This window comes from Prionailurus bengalensis, chromosome A2 (genome assembly GCF_016509475.1).
Source record: "Prionailurus bengalensis isolate Pbe53 chromosome A2, Fcat_Pben_1.1_paternal_pri, whole genome shotgun sequence".
Classification (NCBI taxonomy): domain Eukaryota; kingdom Metazoa; phylum Chordata; class Mammalia; order Carnivora; family Felidae; genus Prionailurus; species Prionailurus bengalensis.
Window position 1 is genome coordinate 29958322 of NC_057348.1, and position 21470 is coordinate 29979791.

A 21470-nucleotide genomic window follows, 5' to 3' on the forward strand; every position below is an offset into this window, starting at 1 on the left:
TTATTCTGCAGCACATCCCGGACACATGGAAGAACATTCGGTGATTAAGTGCTGAATACTATCTATTGTGAAGACTTTTGGAACAGTGAACGGAGGAAAAATAACTTTCCTTCCAACAACATGAAACATATGGTTTATTAATTTAACGAAACCTGTTCAAACCACAGTGGAATCAAAACCACTTGATCTGATAATTTGATTTGATGGCTTAATTAAAGTGACACTGCCTAATGTAATAAAAGCAAAGGAAATGGTGAGGGCACTGGACTGCCTGTGTGCCCTCCAGTCTCCTGAGCTGATGCCATGTTTTTTGAAGAATGGTCTTTGCTTTTGCTGATGGAGGGATCTCTTTTTTAGCTACATTTTCAATGGTAAAGATTGCTTCCTGTTTTGGTCAAAAGCAGTTTTTAAGAACATATAGGACTGTGTGAGAATGTCTCAGTAAGTAGCCTGTTTTAAATCCGAATACGTTGAGAAAAAGCATCACATTACCCACCCAAATTAGCAAACAAAGAAGTAAAGCCATGATTGCTCTTAAAAAGTTTGACATTGAAAGTTGTGGGGTTTTTTGCTATTTTGGGAGAAAATATTAATATTGTTCTATTTTCCGTTTAATCATTTCTACATACCAAATTAATGAGCTTGAATTACTTTATCTTATTAAAAGAAGCTCTGACATGGGCATTAAATTCCTTTGTACACAGCTGTCCTCCCAGAAACTGTTCCAAAAAGTTATCTTGTTACTTCCAGAAATTTCCAGCGAAGAAAAGGGCTAAGAAAAACACATTTTTAACACTTTAAAAAATGGAGTGTTTTTAACCTCCTTCTTTTAAAAATAGCTATCATTAACCATTACTTTTTAACCTGAGAAGTGATTAAAAAATAAGGCAAAAAAGTAGGGCTGTTTTTAGGATTCTCCAGCATCCGAGGTTCTCATACTTTTGAAGGTCATGCCCATGCTGTCTCAGACATTTTTACATGCTTAGGCATCCCATGATTACTGTCACTTTATGTAAATATGTAAAGGGTTGGTACCAGTTGCCTTTGATTGGTTGACATGAAGTTGATATTCGTAGCCATTTAATGTAGCATTGACTACTTTTGCTTACATAGCCAGTGAATTTCTTTCCATATGTTAGCCATCTTCATCCACCTTTGGGGAGCTTGTTGACTCTAGAAGCCAAGCGCCAGAAACACCTGTGGTTAAGCAGGCTATGTGGGTTTCTTTTAATGTTCATTATTTATTTTTGAGAGAGAGAGAGCATGTGCACACTCATGCGTGTGCATGAGCAGAAGAGGGGCAGAAAGAGAGGGAGAGAGAGAATCCCAAGCAGACTCTATGCTGTCAGCACAGAGCCCGACACAGGGCTTGAACCCACAAAACCTTGAGATCATGACCTGAGCCGAAATCAAGAGTCAGGCGCTTAACCCAATGAGCCCCCCAGCTGCCCCAATATGTGGGGGTTTTTATGTGCCAAATGTTAGGTTGGCTTCTTGCATTCATATGTTGTTTTAATCCTGAAAACAGCCTCAGCCACTTTTTATTTCACTTTTCATTTATCAAATATTTGTTGATCATGTACAATGAACAAGTTCTAGGCACTAGAAATAAAGGTAACAAGGGAGAAGAGTCCCTCATCATGGAACTTATGTTTTAATGTGGAGAAAGAAATAAACAAGTCAGCTGACAATGATAAAGCTTCAGTGTTCTGAGGATCAAATTAGGTAGTATTCTAAGAGTAGTAGAGTGTGGGGAGGCAGTGGGGATGAGATCTTCCCTGGGTAGGACACAAGGTGATAAGGAGCCAGCCCTGCAAAATTCTCAGAGGGAAAGGTCATTTGTGAAGGCTCTGAGGCATGGGAACCAGTGTGGAGAGATGGGCAAGGGTCAAGTCTGGAAAAGACTTCTCTTGGTATTCGTATGGCAGTGGGAAGCCTTTGGAGGGTTTGAAGAAGGGCTGTGGAATGATCCGAACAGGTTTTTAAGCCTGTCTCTCTGCTATGTGAAAAATGTTTGCAGAAGGCTTAGGATATAACTTGTAAGACCAAGAGGTGACAAACAGACATATTCCCTGCAGGATAACAGTGGTTGCATGATGGTGATCCTGGTAGAGGTCGAAGTGATCCATTGGGAATGGATTTTGGAGTAGAGCCTCTGAGATTTACTAATCATTAGGATGGAGATTGGGTGGGGGTGAGCAAAAAAGAGAAACACACTCTTGTGTGTTTTAACACATTTGAGGGTTCTGAGACTCAGAGCAAGGAAGCATCCAGAGCCTCTCAGCCAGGAAGTGGGAGAGCTGAGATGCGAACCAGGATTTTCATATGTCCAAATGCAGCAGTCTTTGCCGCAAGGGATTTCCAGCTTCAAAATGAATCTACAAGCAGTGGCCTCTTTGTTTTAAATGTCGTGAGGTGGCTTGAAAACACAGTGTATTACTCCCTCTCTGAACAAAATAGCTTCAAAAAAAAACATTCTTGTGGGTATTGGGTATTCTTCCTAAACATCGGGTTTATCATCCTAAAAGAAATCATTGGGCTCTGTCTTTATCTGCTCTGCTTGTTTTGGTGGGTTTTCTTTGGTGTTTAGGGCATAGGCTACTGAGGCTTTGATCACAGGGTTATTCCCTGGGTGGGTCAGTACACCCGCTTGATCTGGATGCTAGGGCCTCCTAGGCTGAGGGTGTTGTGTATCCTTGGATCAACAGAGCCTGACACAGTACCTAGGACATAGTGGGTGGATAGTCATCTTTCGCTCATGAAAGGAATGAATGAATGAATGAATGAGACAATATAAAGCGATGGGTAAAAGTGTAGATTTTGGAGTTCAGCAAACCTGGACTCAAAACCATTTACTCTCGTGCATGCTTGCTCAAGTTAATACCCAAGTCTTGGCTTCTTTTTCTGTAAAATAGAAATAATAATCATAACCCCTTCCTTGGCTTTGACCTTTAAAATGAAATAATTTAGGGAAGAAAGAGTATAGAGGCTGCAGTGGAAGGTTCTCTGCAAATAATTATACTTTCTTGTCTGTAGGTCAGCAGTGGCTTCTTTGGATGCTCAGGACAAACTATTATATGTGACATGATCACCGGAGAACACATTTCAAAATAAGGGGACCAGGCTCTCTTCCTGGTACAAATGCAAACCCAGGCTGCCGGAATGTCTTCACACCTTTCCAGTGAAATCCACAATCCTTATACGGTGCCCGTCCAGGCCCCCTCTCCAGCCCCATCTTGCACTTCATTTCCCTTGGCGTACTGCATATCAGTTCACCCCCATACCCAGTCCCAACAGCCTGTACCCCTTCCCTCACCTCTGTACCTAATCCACCCCTCCTCAGCCTCCATAGCCCAGCTGTAGGGTACTTTCCCCATGGAAGTTTCCTGACTGCCTTGGTCCAGCTGCTTGTAACAGGGTGTTAGTCCCTTTCTCTTTCACACTTATCTCAGTTGGAGTTTTACATTAAGTTGTATGTTTCTCCCCCTAATGTCTAGCTCTTTTTATTTCTTTTTTGCTAGAGAGGGTGCAGTGCTCACTGTTGGCTCCTCAATCAGTATTTAACTAGATGGGTGGATGGATGGAAGATTGGATGGGAAGGGGGGGTGGGAGGATGGATGAATGGATGGATGGATGGGAGGAAGGGTGGGAGGAAGTATGGATGAATGGGAGGATGGATGAATGGGTGGATGGATGGAAGATGGGATGGGAGGGAGGGTGGATGGATGCAAGAATGGATGGGAAGGAGGGTAGGAGGATGGATGGATGGATGGATGGATGGATGGAAGATGGGGTGGGAGGGAGGTGGATGGATGCAAGAATGGATGGGAGGATGGATGGATGGATGGATGGATGGATGGATGGATGGAAGATGGGATGGGAGGGAGGGTGGATGGATGGAAGAATGGATGGGAGGAAGGGTGGATGGATGGATGGATGGATGGATGGATGGATGGATGGAAGATGGGATGGGAGGGAGGGTGGATGGATGGAAGAATGGATGGGAGGAAGGATGGATGGATGGATGGATGGATGGATGGATGGAAGATGGGATGGGAGGGAGGGTGGATGGATGGAAGAATGGATGGGAGGAAGGGTGGATGGATGGATGGATGGATGAATGGGTGGATGGATGGAAGATGGGATGGGAGGGAGGGTGGATGGATGCAAGAATGGATGGGAAGGAGGGTAGGAGGATGGATGGATGGATGGATGGAAGGAAGGAAGATGGGATGGGAGGGAGGATGGATGGATGCAAGAATGGATGGGAGGAAGGGTGGGTGGATGGATGGATGGATGGATGGATGGATGGGAAGGAGGGAAGGATGATTAAATGGACTAAGCTAATCCATACATGCCAGGTGGCCAGGAATTAAAGGATTCTTACCACAAGGGTTGGTACAGTTGGAGCATTTATGATCTAGGCCAGGCTAGGTCCTCTAACAGGAGGATCATAGCTAGACATTGACATTTGATGTAGGATTCCACACCACCCCCCACCCCCGGCCCTGAAATCAGAGAGGCCCCTGAGATTTGGGAAGCCATCTCCTGCTTTGACCATAAACTATTTGGATGGAAGTGTTCATCTCAACAAAACATGGACAGAGGGCTTTCCTCTCCGTCCCGAGAAACAACCACTCTACCCACACCTAAAAGCAGAGAACGGTGGCACTTAACATGGCGGGCACTCGTGTCAAGATGCTTCCAGGCACAACTGCTGTTATGGCTTGAGAGCTAGTGAGCGGATACTGGTAACAGACACCAGGGGCTGTCTGTCGTTTTCACACTTTATAAATATTACCTAATTACTTAATCCTCTCTGTTTCCAGGCAGATAGGCATAGTTTGATCTTAAAGGCCAACTTAGCAACCCTCCTACAGCTTCAGCTTTTCTTTGCTCTCTAGAAAAATCTTCCCTGACATTGTGTTTATTTGTGTGGACACTGTGGAGCTTGTGAACAGTAATCTGGAAATTAATAAAGGCCACCAGCATCCTTCCTCCCAGAGCGACAAGCTTCCCCTTTCTGTCGCTAACTAGCATTCACAACCCGTGAAGCATGAGGCTCTGAGGTGTTTGCGAGCATCTCCGTGGAGTCACAGAAGGAATGTAGTGGGGAGACAGACTTTCTTCCCCATCCTTCCCACTGACTATTCCACAAACAAACATGCTTTAGTTGAGGCTGTTTCTTCTCAGATACAAGGAACGTGGGCAGACCCTTGGATTTCTCGGGGTGTAAGAAACCTCTTACCTCCCCAGTCCCTGGGGCCTGATAATCAAAGATCATGTGTAAAGGCACAGTAGTGAGAGGCTTCCTGTGGAGGCATCTTTTTCTGTTACTTTCCTGGCATAGCCAGTGGTCCTTCTGGCTGTGGGCTTCACTCCTGGGCCCTCTCTTGACTGGCTTTGTGATTCCAAAGCAATGGTCTGAGCAGTTGTAATGAGCGTCTTGGCTGTGCCATTTCAAATCTGTGTCTATGATGAAAAGATGCTACCTACACATCTGACACTAAATGTTAATAGGTATCATCAAGTGTGTGGAGCCCTGTGGTTTCTATGCTTATGGGCTGGCATCAGCAAAGCCTTCTCAGTAAGGAGTGTACCGATCACTTAAAACTGTTGGTTCCCGCAACCAGCTAGAAGCCCGGTCTCCTCAGGGCATGTGGATCCTTACACCAAGGGCAGCCAAGAGACCGGGTAGCTTAGTCCTTCCTGTGTGTTGAAGAGGTCATTTCCCCCTGGGGTGCTACCTGTTCATAGCCTGGTCTCTCTCTCCTTGCAAGTGGCAGGCTCCCTGTTCTCCTCTTGGGTCCTCTTGGCCAGGCCCACCAGTGGCTACTTGAGGCCAGTGCCCAGGTCTGGGAGCCCCTGGTGCCATCCCATAGAGGACCGTCCTAACCACATGGCCAGTCGGTGCAGATGCCACATCTGGGGTTTTAAAATGAGGTTGAAAGCCAAACAGTGGAGCTCATGCCCTGAGCCAGAACTGAGCTCAAATAAGAGAAACAGATGCCAAGGAAGAGTCAGAGATTTAAAGCGTCGGAAATCAACGAGGCCGTAACAGCATTTCAGTGATAGGAAGTAGGAGGCCAGGCCAGAGAAAACCCAGCTCCAACACTTTTGTTTCCCCTAGAGCTGCATGCTGGTAATCTGGTGCAGACCTCCATCGGGAGCCCAGGACTAGAGCAGGGCAGAGGGAGAAGCGAGAGTTAAGTGGTACTGTGTGGAAAGGATGCTGTGCTCAATTCAAGTGGGACAGGTCCACTTTGCCCTTTTGGCAGGAAATCACAGCGTCTTACACTTGAAAGGGAGGGAAGTACCTGGAGTCTGGTCTCCCACCCAGTGTCTGAGAAGCTGCTGTTGTCAAGTGGAGCTGGGAATATGCATCATTCTGAACTTTGCCACCTCCCTTAGCGCCAAGCTGAACAATGCTTTTTCCTGCATAGGACATGGACACCTCCCGTGGCCTTTAAACTCTCAGAGGAAGAGGGATATCACATAGGAAAAAAGACTCCGAGGAGGTGGGAGAGGTCGGGAACAGCATAATATGGGAAAGTCAAAACCGCGTGCTTGGAGGACTGGAGAATTGAATTTCTCCTTCTGCCTTCCGGAACACTGGCTGCTCCCGTTGTATTTTGAGCGTGTGGCTCTGTTACATGCACAGCAGAGACAAGCTGATGGGATAAGAATGCTTGCGAATTTGCTGTCTTCCACAGTAGTTCTGCCTAATACTCAGTTGGTAGCTGAGAAACTGACTTCCATACCAGGGCTCGTTCATGGGAACAGAAGGGATGCCATTGGGTGGTGTGGAAAAGAATTCCACAGATACAATAGAAAATTTTGCTCTCCCTCCTGCTTAGGGGAAACCCAGTTCTCTACCTCCTGTGTGTGTGTGTGTGTGTGTGTGTGTGTGTGCGCGCGCGCGCGTGCCTCTTACTTTTACACAGAATACCTTACTTTGGGCACTTCTGGTCACCAAATGTGGGGTGGCTTTTCTCCCCAATCAGTCAATCCTGCGACACCAGCTAGATGTCCTACAAACTTAACTCGGTTCTGATGCTGTCTACCTGGAGATACACTGTCAGATCCCACAGATTGAGGGCTCAGTCCCAAAAGATATACACACCCCGCTTCAGATGCCAGTCACAAGTAGTAGATCCCCAGGTTACCCACAGCTTCTGTCCAACTTGGCTTCAAATCACAGGTTCCTACTACCCCCTCTTTGGTTTGATTGATTTGCTAGAGTGCCTCACTAGGGGAAACACCTAATTATGCTTACCAATTTATGAAAGCATGTGATAAAGGATACAGATGAGCAGCCAGATGAAGAGATACATAGGGTGAGGCCTGGGAGAGTCCCCAGTGGAGGAGTTTCTATCCCAGTGGAGTTAGGAGCATGTTATCACTTAGATGTTTACAAGAGTATCAGGAGCCCTCTGTCAGGGATGAGGTCAGAAACAAACGTTAGAACAAGAGATCCTCTCCGTGTTCTTACCACTTGGAAAGTTGCAAGGGTTTTAGGAGCTCTGTGTCAGGACCCAGGGGTAGAGACGAATGTACATGTTTTCTGTTATCTCGCAACAGGTTACTGTTTGCTTTAGTTAAGACACCATAGAATGTCGGGGCCACTGTGCCCCTGAGTCTCTCACCTCATAAGAAAGTGGCCGTCCAGCAAAGTCTGGCCTCTAGTGAGACCCACCCAGGGGTGAACTCTGGCTCCAACACTACTAGCTTTGAGACCTGGTCTTGGACCATTCTCTTCATCCCCTACTTGCCAGCCATACTAGTTTTCTTTCCAATTTTTCAACTGCAGGGCCTTTGCACAAGCTGTGTTTTTTATTTTTTTCTGTTTGACGTATCTATGCCTCCTTCCTTCCTGTTCACTTTATAAACCCTACTCTTGTTCAAATTTCAGTCCAAACATCACTCTTCTCAGTAAATCTTTGCTAACCCATCCCCCAAACCTGGGTCAGGGTCCCTTATTAAATCTTTGTGCAGAATAATATTTTTGTAATTACGTTTAACCTGTGAATGCCATGGACCCCTTCAGCCATCTGGTGAATCCCATAGACTTCTTCTCATATTGATGGTTTTTAGATGCATAAAATAAAGTAAAATAGATTACCAAGGAAGCCAATTATCCTCAGATATTATCAAAAAAATTTAATTATAATATAGTAATTTATCTGCTTCTTGATGAAGGCATTAAATTATAAAATCTAGCAGCAGGTCTAATAACCATTGTAATTTTGAAATAATAACGAGCATGAGGAAGATTTGAGATATTGGCAACAACTGTAATCTAGCAGAAATAGATCTGTGATGTCTATTGGTGATGTCCTCCAGGTCCTGCTAATTACTACTACTATACTTTGTTGCCAGCATTTGAAATGGAAGGAAATGCTAAATTTTAGATAGAGATCAGTGAAAATAAAAGTATATTTTTTCCCATCCAAGTTCACAGATTTCTGTGCATTCTATCTAGAGCCACTAAGAAGCCCTAAATTAAGAACTCTCTTTTAGGGGGATTAAGTGGTTGATGTGTTTCTCCCTCTGGGATGTAATCTCCAGGAGGTCAAGGACCATGTCCACTTGTGTTCACCTCTATCCCTAGTTCCTGGTCAGTGTCCTGGTACATAATAGGTGCTCAGTAAATATTTAACAGTAGCGATTTCTTATAGCACACTTTCTATACATCAGTTAGCACGTGCTTGTGCATTTCCTGCACTTACCCAAAAGCTTCACCATGTGTTACCCAAGACTATACAGCTGGTCTGTCTAGAACCAAAGCAGTCTGCCTCCAAAGTGAAAAAGTGAATGGATGACCATTTTGGATCTCTGATTCTAAAACGGGGGTAACATGGGGCACCTGGGTGGCTCAGTCGGTTGAGCATCTGACTTTAGCCCAGGTCATGATCTCACAGCTCGTGAGTTCGAGCCCCCTGTCGGGCTCTGTGTTGACAAGCACAGAGCCTGGAGCCTGCTTCAGATTCTGTGTCTCCCTCTCTCTCTGTCCCTCCCCTGCTCATGCTCTGTCTCTCTCACACACACACACAAATAAATAAACAGAAAATAAAATAAAACAAAACAGGGGTGTAACAATGGGGCCAGGGGCCCCATAGAATTACAGAGAGGATTTCATGACATGGTTTGTGAAATACACTAACTCAGCCCAGCGCCAGGCTCATCAGATAGGACTTGTTATACTGCAATGGCAGCACCGAAACGCACAGAGTAAAGGCCCTGGTGGTGGACAGCTTGCACCACCCCACATAGTTCCAGCATCCCCATGATGGTTTGGGGGACCACAAATGTAGGCTGCATTTTTCTGATAGGGAGAGTGGGGATTGGGCTCCATCCATCCATTCATCCATTCTCAAAGGAGTTGGAAGCTGCTCTGGAACTTGTCAAGAGACCTTACACTCTCATGTGTCATTGAGAACAAGGAGGGGAGGGGAAGGGGAGTGGAGGAGGAAGTCACAGCCCTGAGGCTGCAGTAGCCACGCCTCATGCCTGTGTGCAACCGGTTTCACCTCTTAAGCCTTGAATAGCCCTCCTGACTTTTTACTACCATCTCGTAGAAGAGAGAGCCGATGTGGGAGGTGTCTGTGGCTAGGACGTACATGAGCTTCCCGTCGCTCACCCACTCTGGTTTGGAATCAGACAGACTGGGTTCCAGTTCTCAGCCCTCCTCCCTCTCTGTGGCGTTGGCCCAGCCCGGTGACTTGGTGTCTCTGGACCCCGTGTCCTCATTCATCTTTAATGGGGAGAATAATTGAACCCACCTCTTGGATTCAGTTACACATGCATGGGTTATCAAGATGAAGGCATGGAGCCTGGCCCTTGCATGTGCTTGGCAGCCGGCAGCTCCAAATGGACATTATTCGGATGCCATAAAACCCAAAAATGCCAGAGCTAGGGCTCTGCTTTAATTTCATCCTTCCCGGTTCTGCCACTTTGGCCAAACAGTTTCTCATTCATAAGCCCTTGGTGAGGGCGGGGGAGGTGACACCCCCAGAGCACCAAGATACTGGGTTTGAAGTCCTGCATAGCCTGCTTTGGGGGATTTGTGTTTACCTAGACCTCTTTGATTCAACCCTTCAAAAAGAAAACTCCTTCCCTGAGGCCATTTCTTTGGAAATTTCCCCTAAAGGACTCCATATTCAAGGATTCTTGAGCTGGGCTGGGGCCATAAAGAAATGACAGGCGCTTAAGCTGTCAGAGGCGAGGCTCCATGGCTCTGTGCCACTTGAGTGCGTCCCTTCTGCTCAAGAGGACATCGTAGTACTGTCCACTCTCCCTGCCTGGCAGGTCCCTGGGGCAGGGATCTTGAGACCCCGTGATCCTCAGCCAGTTTGGGCTAAGCTGGTACCACCCTGTGTGGTAGAGGATGCCACAGAGTCCCCCTGCCTCAGCCCCTGGCCCCAGGCAGCTGTTTCATTTCTGTTGAAAACATCGTGAAATAGTGAATGTGTACCACGTTGCTGTGTTTTGAGCAGTGCTGCCCCTTTGATTCCTGATCAGTAATCAGCCTATTGCCTCGGGTGTGAAACTCAGGTGGGGGGGGGGGGTGCAGGGAGGAGGTCCCTCAATAGTTTCAGGCCCTTGCAAGTTACCACCGACCTCGAAACAGAGCCTGTCACATTAGTTTATCAAACACCCAGAATGAAGAGGGGTGGGGGTGGGAATGGGGGAGACTACCATTTTGTAAGAACCACTGAGAAGATATCCTTGACATTGATTTAGCATCAGAGGACCTTGGGTGCTCTGCTAAGAAGCCTCTTCATTATTTAACGAAGTCTGGGATCATAATTAAAGGTGGTTGAGAACGAAGGCAGAAATTCTCAGAGCTGGCACCGAACATCATCCGAGCTGCCTGTGAAAAAGCAATCAGACATAATCAGGCCCCCGAGAAGGGGAAGGGTGGTGTCGGGAGCACCTCACAGGGGAGTATTTGTTTAGAGAGCCGGGTGTGGTACCTCCCCCATGGTTAACAGGCTTTGATTTTGTGTAAAAGACGACTGGCCGACTCCCTGTGTTAGGTGCAGTTTGCCATGGCCATTGTCAAGGGTGCCGGGCTGGGCGCCTGTTGCGTGCCTAGGACGGTGCTCCTGGTGCTCATTTTAGACCAGGGGAAAACTCACCTGGCCTTGGGGGCCCGGCAGCTGTGGGTGAAGTGAGCTGGGCCAAGGCCGTGGGGAGAGGCAGGGACTGGGGCAAAACTGAGCACACACACCCCCACTCTGCAGGGGAGGCGGCTGTGGTCTTCATGTGGATGGAGACTCGGTATAAAAATCCAGCTGTGCATGTAAAATAGGCCAATTTTAAAAAATGTTTATTTATTTTTGGGGCGCCTGGGCGGCTCAGTCGGCTAAGCATCTGCCTTCAGCTCAGGTCATGATCTCACGGTTCATGGGTTTGAGCCCCGTGTCGGGTTCTGTGCTGACAGCTCAGAGCCTGGAGCCTGCTTCGGATTCTGCATCTCCCTCTCTATCTGACCCTCCCCCATTCATGCTCTGTCTCTCTCTGTCTCAAAAATAAATAAACATTTAAAAAAAATGGCACTGATTCTGTACATGGGAACTTTACCAGTGGTCCTGACTGGAGAGCAGAATGCCTTCCTTCATTCTGTGAATGAAATTTGAGGCCCTGCTGAGGGCATTAGTGATGAAGAGTGCAGTCCATGCCCTGGAGGTACTTACAGTCCTGTCACAGGAATGGAGAAGTGGGCAGCTGATGGGGACACACGTGATGGGCAAGTTGAAATGGGGAGCAGAGGGACCCTGGGAGCACAGAGATGTCAGAGGGGAACTGTGAGGTTGGATCAAGACCCTCAGGGAGGCCGGGTGGGGGGCAGAGGGGTTGCTGGCCAGAGAGAAGAGTGGAAGAAGATGGCAGGCATGGCGGGGGTGATGGCACACGGGACACGGACAGCAGAGGAGCCCACCCACCCAACATGCCACTCATTCTGGTAGTATTTATTGAGGGCCTGCTCTGTGTCAGGCTCTGTGCTTTGTGAGTTTATTTATTAATTTTGAGAGAGAGAATGCAAGCAGGGGAAGGACAGAGAGAGAGAATCCCAAGCAGGCTGCACACTATTCGTGCAGAGCCCGACGCAGGGCTCGATCCCCCAGGAACCGTGAGATCATGACCTGAGCCGAAATCAAGAGCCAGACATTCAACGGACCGAACTACCAGGCACCCTGGGTCAAGCTCTGTCTTCACCACCAGGGATAATGCGGCAGACAAGACAGGAAAGATGCTAGCCTCTTGGAGTTTCCATTCTGGTGGGCAGGTAGATTACTTACCAAAGACATTCAGCAAAGTAAATAATATAATTGCACACAGAAGAGTCTCCACTCTGAGGCCGAGTGGACCTCTCAGGCTGTGTTGAGAGGCGGAATTCAGTGCTAAGAACGCAAGCATCTTCAGATAAAAGCTTGGCCTCCCTTTATTTTCCAGATCAAGGATCAGCAAACCAGTGACCTACAGGCCAGAACTTGACCACTACCTTTTGTACAACCATGAGTTAGGAATAATTTTTTTTTTTTTTTAATTTTGAACAGTTGAAAAAACACCCAAGATTTCCTAACGCCTGAAAATCAAATGTGTGAACTATTTTTTAAAAATTTTTTTATTGTTTATTTATTTATTTATTGGTAAAAAAAAGGTGATTTTATTTATTTTTTTAATATGAAATTTATTGTCAAATTGGTTTCCATACAACACCCAGTGAACTATTTTTAAGTTTAAATAAACTGAATTAAAAATGAGTAATATAGACGACTTGGTATCTAGCTCTGCAGATAAAAAGAAAAGAAAGAAGAAAGTCCTGTGAAATTGGAATGTAGTGTCCAGGAATAAAGGTTTACTGGAGCACAGCCACACTCGTTCCTCTGCATACCGCCTGAGCTGGTTTTGCACTTCAAAGGCTGAGTTTACTATTTGCAACAGAGACTGTGCGGTTGGAAAAGCTGGAAACATTTGCTGTCTGGCCCTTGACCAAAAAAGTTTGCCAACTCCTGTTGTTGGTCCTTCTAGTACTCTGCAAATCTGGCCCAGAAAAACCCTCCCTCTCAGGGCAGTGGTGGAGATAGATGGAGAGAGAAAAATTTCCTCTCTGCCTGCTCGTCTCAGGTGGGACAGAGCTCCTCAGCCTGTAAATGCTACTGCGTGCTTCAGTATGTAGTCTGGGACAAGCGGGGGCCCTCTGGAGGCGCCTCAGTGAGGATCCATCTGAATGGGTGGTCTCATTAGAGGTCTGACCTGCCTCCATTGTGAGCCTCACTCAGTACATTGTCTAGTACGTTGTCATATACCTGAAATTGATGTAACATAGTATGTCAGTTACACTCACGTAATTTTTTTTTTTAGGAAGGTCCTATTGGACAAAGATTCTCCCTAGTTGTCAACGTGACCCACAGATTCTCCAAAATGGGATGTTAACTGATAATCTCAGTATTTAAAAACGTAAAGTGCTAGTTTCAAATAAAAGGTTTTGACTTTAAGTGTACATACATTTTTTTTCTCGTACATTGAGACAGTGGGCTTCTGTACCTCTGCACGTTCATTCAAAACAGTGAAAACCGCAAGCTCTCTTTATTGACAAGGAAATATTTCCATGACTTAGTGGGTTAAACACAACAGCAATGTAACAACTATAATGTAAAACCATATCCCATTTACATCAAATTGCATGCATGTGCTTTTACATGTGCACGAAGAGATACGGGAATGTGAGATCCCCAGAAAGTTAACAGTGGTTATCTCTAGATTCTGGGATTTGAGGTGATTTTTTTTTAGCTTTCTTCTTTTTGTATTACTTGGGTTTCCTTTTAAAAACATTAACATGAATCATCTTAATCAGCAAAGAAAAACTGAGCTATTTTAATTTGAAAGAATAAATAAGAAGAATGGTTGCATCCGCATGTGGGTGATAGAATTATTTATGTGATTATGATGTAACTCTTGGAGATATATGCATCCCCATACAGCTCACCACTAATTGGAGCAGAGGAGTGATGTCTTCAGAATAAGGGAGTTTAAATAAGAACATGGTAGGAGGTGAGAAGAGATGTAGAAATCAGGAAATTTGACATGGTCATCACTGTAAGATACGGAAGCTTTCCAATATATGAATCTCCTGGGTTCATTATTGGCACCTGGAAAGATGGGGTGTAGATCTTTCCTTGATTCCTCTCTCTCCCCCCTCCCCCGCCCATGCTCTGTCTTGAGAAACTACCAGCCACATAGGCAGTTGGGGTATTTAAAAGCGGTATGTTAGCGCCACCTAGTGTCCTCCTGCTGTCACTGCACCCTAGCGTCTCGCTGCGGGCCTCCCTTTCAGATTGCTTGTTTGATGTCCCTGTGCTGGTGGCATTTGCACGGTAGGCAGCAAGATGCCTCCCGGGGTTCTGAGGGGCAGTGGGAATGCCTCATCAATTTAGCCCTTCCTTCCTGTCTCAGTCGCACAAAGTGAATCTCTCCGGCTGAAGCGTGATTTGGCAGTTGCAGAGCAAAAGGGTGCCTCCCTGTCAAAACCAATCTCCGCTTTTCTCCAGCAGCCAGGTCCTCAAAGCTGGGCCCGTGCATCTCTGGCAGGAAAGCCATCCTGCTCCCCTGGGCAGCCTTGGGCTTGGGGCTCTCGGTTGGAAAATAGGGGAGTGTGGCTCGCAGTAGGCTGCTGGCCATGTAATTGTGTCTCTGGGAGATGCCAGAACCAAGCCCTGGAGCCTGACCCATCTCCTCCGGTGTTGCTCACCTCCTGCACCCCAAGGCGGAGTATGGTCCTCACTGCCCTCCTCTCCCTCACACCCTTCCTAGGCCAGCACCTCACTGGGCCTCTCAGTTTTACCTCTTTGCTCTAGATCCCACCATTCTCGGATCCTCTCTCTGGTCTGCAAGCCTGGCCACCCACAGCACCTCTTCACTGCCTCCCCCCTTCCCTCCTGGCTCCTCCAGGTTCTTCTACCGGGAGGTGGAAGCTCAAGGGATCTTGAAGAGTGCAAACCTGCTTGCGTCGTTCTCTGGTTTAGATCTTTCTCGTTTCCCGGTGCCCATAGGATCAAGACCAGACTTGGCTTTTGGGGTATGAGGTCTTTCCAGCTCCACCAGTTAATGCTCGCCTCTTGCCTAGTTCTCTGTGCCTCCATCCAGCCCCTCAGGCCTTCCCCCTGCTGTGGTCCCTCGACCTGCCCTCCCTCCCTCCCCTTAATCTCCACTTCTCTGTCAGCTCTCAGGCAGATGTACCTTCCTCAAGGGAGTCTCTACCAAAGCCTGGGCCACATCCTCCCATAATATGCTTGGAAAACACTGCGTACTTCTCCTCCTGACCATCCATTCCATCCGGGCGTGTGATACCAGCTGCACATGTGTCTTTCTTTGACGAATCTCCATCGCCCCCTTTAGACCAGTGGTTTTTAGCTGGGGGCGACTGGCCTTCCAGGGGACATTTGGCATTATCTGAGGACCATCTTGGTTGTCATAACTGGGGAAGGAAGTACTCCCAGCGTCTACTGGATGCAGCCAGGGATGCTGCTAAACATCCAGCAGCGCACACGACAGCCCCCCAGGAGCAGAGAATTGTCTGGCCCGAGGTCGGTACTGCTGAGGCTCAGAAACCCTGCCGTAGACTCTAAGCCCCACGGAGACAGGAATCATGGCCACTGGAAAGGACCCATTTGAAAACCTAAAATGTTGCACTATTAATGCTACTGTTGACTTGGCTTTGTCTACCAATGGATGTAGAACCACCACATCCCTTCAAACGTGCCGGCCACAAGGAGTGAAAAAGAGAAGTAGCCTGACTTTTCCTTATGCCCTGCATCCGTATAAATACACAGGGTCCTGCTGGTCCAGAGGAAACCCATCCCTGTTTTGTGGCTTTGCTTCAAAATTAAAGTCTCGTTTTAAATTATATCGGTTGACACTCTGGTGTATTTACAGTAAAATTTCATCTACAGTTTCACTGTGTCGGGATAGCCCACACATCAGATGGCCTGGCTTCTTCAAAAAAGTCATCAGGAAAAAAGGCCAGGGACTGTAATAGATTTAAAGGGCTAAAGCATTGTGATAACTAACTGCAATATGGGATGGGGGTGGGGTGGGCAATGGCCGTAAATTATCATAGGACATGACTGGGGAAATCTGAATATGGACTATATATCAGATAATATTATTGAATTAATGTTTATTTTCTTAAGTATGATAATGCTGTGACGGTTATTGCCTTAGCTCAGGCTGCTACCACAAACTACCATAGCCTGGGAGGTTTGTCAACCACAGAAATTTTGTTTTCTCACAGTCCCAGAGGCTTGGGACCCTGGGGTAAGGCACCGGCAGATTTGCTGTCTGGTAAGAGCCTGCTTCCTGGTCCGTAAGACGGCTGTCTGCTTGCATGGTGAATGGGTGAGGGGGTGCCTCTGGGGTCTCTTTTACAGAAAAACTAATCCCCTTCATAATGAGGGTTCCATCCTCATGACTCAGTTGCCTTCCAAAGACCCCACCTTCAAATACCGTGACATTGGGGATCAGATTTCAGCATATGAATTTGCAGAGGGGGACGCAAGTGTGCAGTCCAATGCAATTATATAAGAGAATGCCCTTATTCTGAGGAGATGAAGGCCAAAGTATTAAGGAGGGAAGCATCAGCATGTTTGCAACTTGCTTTCAGTGATTTTGCAAGAAAACAATTGCGCGCGCGCGTGTGTGTGTGTGTGTGTGTGTGAGTGTGAGGTGCAAAATGTTAGCAGTGGGTGAAACTCGGTAAAAGGAGTACGGATATTTCCTGTACTACGATGCCAGCTTTGGGGGGTTAGAATCTTTAAGAACTCGGGCACGTGGTGGAATCGCGTGTTGTCCCGGGAGCCCCTGAGCTTGGCCGTGTGTTGTCTTCAGTTTGCAGCTCTCCGCCCATCCACATGAAGGTGCAGCCTCTGAACCAGACGGCGCTGCAGGTGTCCTGGAGCCAGCCGGAGACCGTCTACCACCCACCCATCATGAACTACATGATCTCCTACAGCTGGACCAAGAACGAGGACGAGAAGGAGAAGACGTTTACAAAGGACAGCGACAAAGACTTGGTAAAACCTCGCTGTGTTCATAACTGCCCTTGCAGTTACGAGGGGAGCCCCTGCCGCATCTCTTACCATCCGCGCACTGCACGGCGTGCCTTATCTGTGCCTGCTGAGGGCGCTGTGCTGCGCATCGCCGTGGCTATCCCTGGGAGCCGTGGCTGGGACCCCCCCTGGGCTCCTTCCACCCTTCCGTTTCCTGGCTACACCACCGGAAAAAGCTAGGTAGTTTCTTTGTAATCAGGCTCTTCAAAAATGACTGCTTATTCTTACATTATTTCCAAAAAACAACCAACAGGGGCTTCTGGGTGGCTCAGTCGGTTGAGCGTCCAGCTTCAGCTCAGGTAGCAGTCTCACGGTGGTGAGTTTGAGCCCTACATCGGGCTCTCTCCTGTCAGCCCAGAACCCTCTTCCAATCATCTGTCCCCTCTGTCTCTGTGCCCCTCTCCCACTCATGCGCCCTCTCTCTCTGGCTCTCTTAAAAATAAATAAAACATTAAAAAACAAAACAAAACAAAAAGCCAACCAACAAAAAACCAGAAAGCTTCCATTAAGCCCTTTTTTAAATCTGATGTGGCTGTTGTAAGTATGAGGTGTGCAAATGTACAACAGGTCCTGGCACATAAGTGCTGGATAAGCCCCAAGCTATTACTATTATAGTTCTTCCTTTTCCTCTCCTCCTCCTCCCCCTCCTCCTCCTCCTCCTCCCCCTCCTCTTCCCCACTAGTACTCTAGTCACCTGCACCGTTAGCTGCCCAGAGTCCCCACCACTCCCTCGGTCACAAATGATCAGCCTCACACATTACCATTTCACACTGGACCCCTGTGGCCATGTGATTTTTAACCTGTGTTCTCAGACTCTCAGATGCTCTAATATCTGACGTCACTCTAAGCTGTCTCTGCCCTGCCCAGCCCAGCTTCTCGTCCTAACGTTTACAGAAGTGTTTAGAGGCCAACACCCACCGAGGCCCTTCAGAACAGGTGCTTGCAGATGCCATCTTCTTCGCTATGAAAGCAAACCCTCCAGCAAGCACGAGGCTTGAAGTCTTTGCATAGAAACTCAAAGTGACACATTTGGTTTAAAAGCCTTCCACTTATTGTTAATGAAAAAAAAAAAGGCTGTGGAATAATGAAACCGTAATTGTATGTGCACATGAAAAATACAGTAGCACCAAGTGGGATTCTTAATGACTGTTATCACTTTTTTTTTTTTCTTTCCCATACAGAGTCCCCAGGGCCCATTCAATCAGTTACAGAATAATACTTTTCATATTCTTTTAGATGAAGATTCTTTTACTTCATTTCCATTTATATTTTCAATTTCCCCACTAGACATTGTTATCTGGGTCACATTAGGGAATGATGAGCCTCATGAAATCAGAGGGAAATCTATTGAAAGGCACCCAAGGTTATGATGTGTTTTAACCTTTCTCTTGTCACTATTGGAAGTCCGTAAAGGGTTTTTCTCATTCTCGAGTACAGATGACTTACATTAATCAGCAGAAACTAGGCGCTTACGCGGTTTCTTGTTCTAAGTGGAAAATAATTAAACACACAAAGATAAATAGATACCGGCTGGGAGTGAATTCTAATAAACCCCTGCATAGATGGAGCAAAGATTTCGCTCTGAACAAAGACAGACCAGGGGGTCAGAGGTTTAGAGAATGAGGCATTAATTAGTTTATGAGAGAAAGAGAGAGAAAAACCTGCTTTGACAGCAAGTTTTTTTTTCTTTTTTTAAGCAGAATTTTCTGGGGGTGGTTATTTTCTTTGGGGACACAAAATTAATTTTCTTAATTCTTCAAGAAGTTGAGAGTGCTGATGTAGTGGGAGCAAAGCTGTTCTCTACCTTACGGCTACTGGGGTTAGAAACCTAAAAGGAACACTTTTTTTTTTTTGAATTTTTTAAAATTTATTTATTGTTTATTTATTTATTTTTGAGAAAGAACACAAGTGATCAAGAGGCAGAGAGAGAGGGACAGAGAGTGAATCCCACGAGGGGCAGAGAGAGAGAGAGAGAGAGAGAGAGTGCAGAGCCTGAAGCAGGGCTCAAACTCACAAATCGTGAGATCACGACCTGAGCTGAAGTTGGACTCTTAACCGACTGAGCCACCCAGGCGCCCCCAATTCTCTCATTTTCAAAGACTCTTAGAATAAAGCTTTGAGGAACAGGGATTTGGATTTGGCTGGTGATGCTTGACCAGGGATTGACAAGACGTTCTCTAGAAAGAGCCGGATAGCAAAATGGGGGGGGGGGGTGCTCTCCAGGCCATTAGGTCTTTATGGCAGCTACTCAGCTCTGCCGTCGTAGGCTGAAAGCTGCCACAGACAACATGAAAATGAGTGGGCATGGCTGTATGCTAATAAAACTTTATTTAAAAAAAGGAAACAGTAGGCAGGATTTGGCCTGTGGGCTGTGGCTTGCTGGGCTCTGTGTTAGACCAGGGGCATTCTTTACGTTATGTGGTGCGGAATGCCTGCGGACAAGGTTTGCATGGCGTGTGTGCTACAGGACTCACAAGCATCCTGTGAGGTAGCTACTGCTTTTTGCATTTAACAGTGGAAGGTAGCAGAGGCTGGAAGACATTAAGCAACTGACTTGGAATCACACGGCCAGCGAGTGGTGTGACAGGGGTGGGTCTCGTGTCATCTGGGCTCTAATCAAGTGTTCTGACCTAGCCTCGTGCCCCATAGTATCCATCCATCAAGTACAACGAGGCCTCTGAACTGCCAAGAAATGTATACGCCAAGATTTTGTTGTTGATATTAAAAACTCTGCCTGCTTCTGGAAGTTTAGTATACTTGGTAATTCTAGAGGCTGCCTAGGGTAAATAATTACAGTCTATAACTGGACTAAAGGAAAGAATCCCAAGCCTTGTGAGGACGAAGATGGCCGAAGACATGTTCCAGGCCGGTCAAGGATGAGTCCGGACTGATTTTGTTACATCTGCTATCCTGCACGCTTCAGTGTTGAAAACAGATTCCCAGCCAGTTATTTCGAAATGTTCTTTCCCTTCAAACTGAGCCTTCGGTCAGCAGGGGAGCATCGTGTCTGTCAGGCTTTGCCATGGTACCCAGAAACCTAAAAGGAATGCTTAACATTATTTTAGGTTTGGTTTTAGAAGGTCAGGCGTGTACCAGCCCTCAAAACCAACTCACTGCCTTTTCTTGCTTCACCTGCAGAAAGCCACCATTAGCCACGTGTCACCGGATAGCCTTTACCTGTTCCGTGTCCAAGCCGTCTGTAGGAATGACATGCGCAGTGACTTCAGCCAGACTATGCTCTTTCAAGGTAAGGCCAGTTCCCCTCTTCTCTGGCCCCAAGTGCCCCTGCACCCCTCCTTTGTTATGCTTTATCTTTTTTCTTCTTAACGTGCCTGGTCAGAAGAAATAAGCCTGGCCTAAGAATCAACATGGAGTTTTAAATCACGCCTGAAAAGCCTGAGGAATTTAAGCCTGTCTTTTAGGTTGGGGGTTTCATAGGCCAGAAGACGGGGAACAAGAGCAGAGTGTTGATCATTTTGTTTATTATTATTGTCATATTCCAACTGTGGGGAACCAAGTATTTGTCTAACACTGCGTCATCACAAAAATCACATCCTAGTCGTGTTATGGAATATCGCTTTTGGATTTTTAGCATGATTCACTTAGCTATTCTCTTAAGAACTACAGCCCAAACATATAGCACACTCCTTTTTTTTTTAAGTTTATTTATTTATTTTGAGAGAGACAGAGACAGCATGAGTAGAGGAGGAGCAGAAAGAGAGGGAGAGAGACAGAGACAGAGGGAGGATCCCAAGCAGGCTCCACACTGGCAGTGCACAGCCTGATGCAGGCCTCAAACCCGTGAAACCGTGAGATTGTGATCTGAGCCGAAACCGAGAGTTGGATGCTTAACTGACTGAGCCACCCAGGCGCTCCTACAGCATGCCCTTCTCGCTTACAAGCCACATAAATGAGCCTTTGCTTGCAGGATCCTTGGGTTTCTGGAGAAATAGCTCTATGCTCCTGCTGAGATAGGGTCTGGTAGAACGTTCCAGAGTCAGGACTAGGGTCAGTCAAAGGAAGCATTTACCTTCGTGCAAAATTTAAGAGTACCAAAAAACTCCGTACTCAAGGTATGTTGTATTTTACCAGAACTTTTTTTCGAAGCAAAATCCGTGCAAAATGTTCGTGGAGAAAATACACAAATTCTAAATAAAGATAGGCTCCACTCTGTCTTAACTTGCCCCAACCTGGGGCGCCTGGGTGGCGCAGTCGGTTAAGCGTCCGACTTCAGCCAGGTCACGATCTCGCGGTCCGGGAGTTCGAGCCCCGCGTCGGGCTCTGGGCTGATGGCTCAGAGCCTGGAGCCTGTTTCCGATTCTGTGTCTCCTTCTCTCTCTGCCCCTCCCCCGTTCG

General features: G+C 46.8%; 1 protein-coding gene across 4 annotated transcripts in view; it reads left to right on the forward strand.

Annotated features, from left to right (window-relative positions):
• Positions 1-21470, forward strand: part of PTPRG (protein tyrosine phosphatase receptor type G) — a 717269-nt gene that overhangs the window by 587862 nt on the left and 107937 nt on the right. For all 4 annotated transcript variants that reach the window (XM_043587811.1, XM_043587813.1, XM_043587812.1 and 1 more), the window contains exons 9-10: positions 16894-17078; positions 20253-20361. In XM_043587811.1, the coding sequence (XP_043443746.1) occupies positions 16894-17078; positions 20253-20361 (294 nt within the window). The remainder of the gene's footprint in view (positions 1-16893; positions 17079-20252; positions 20362-21470) is intronic.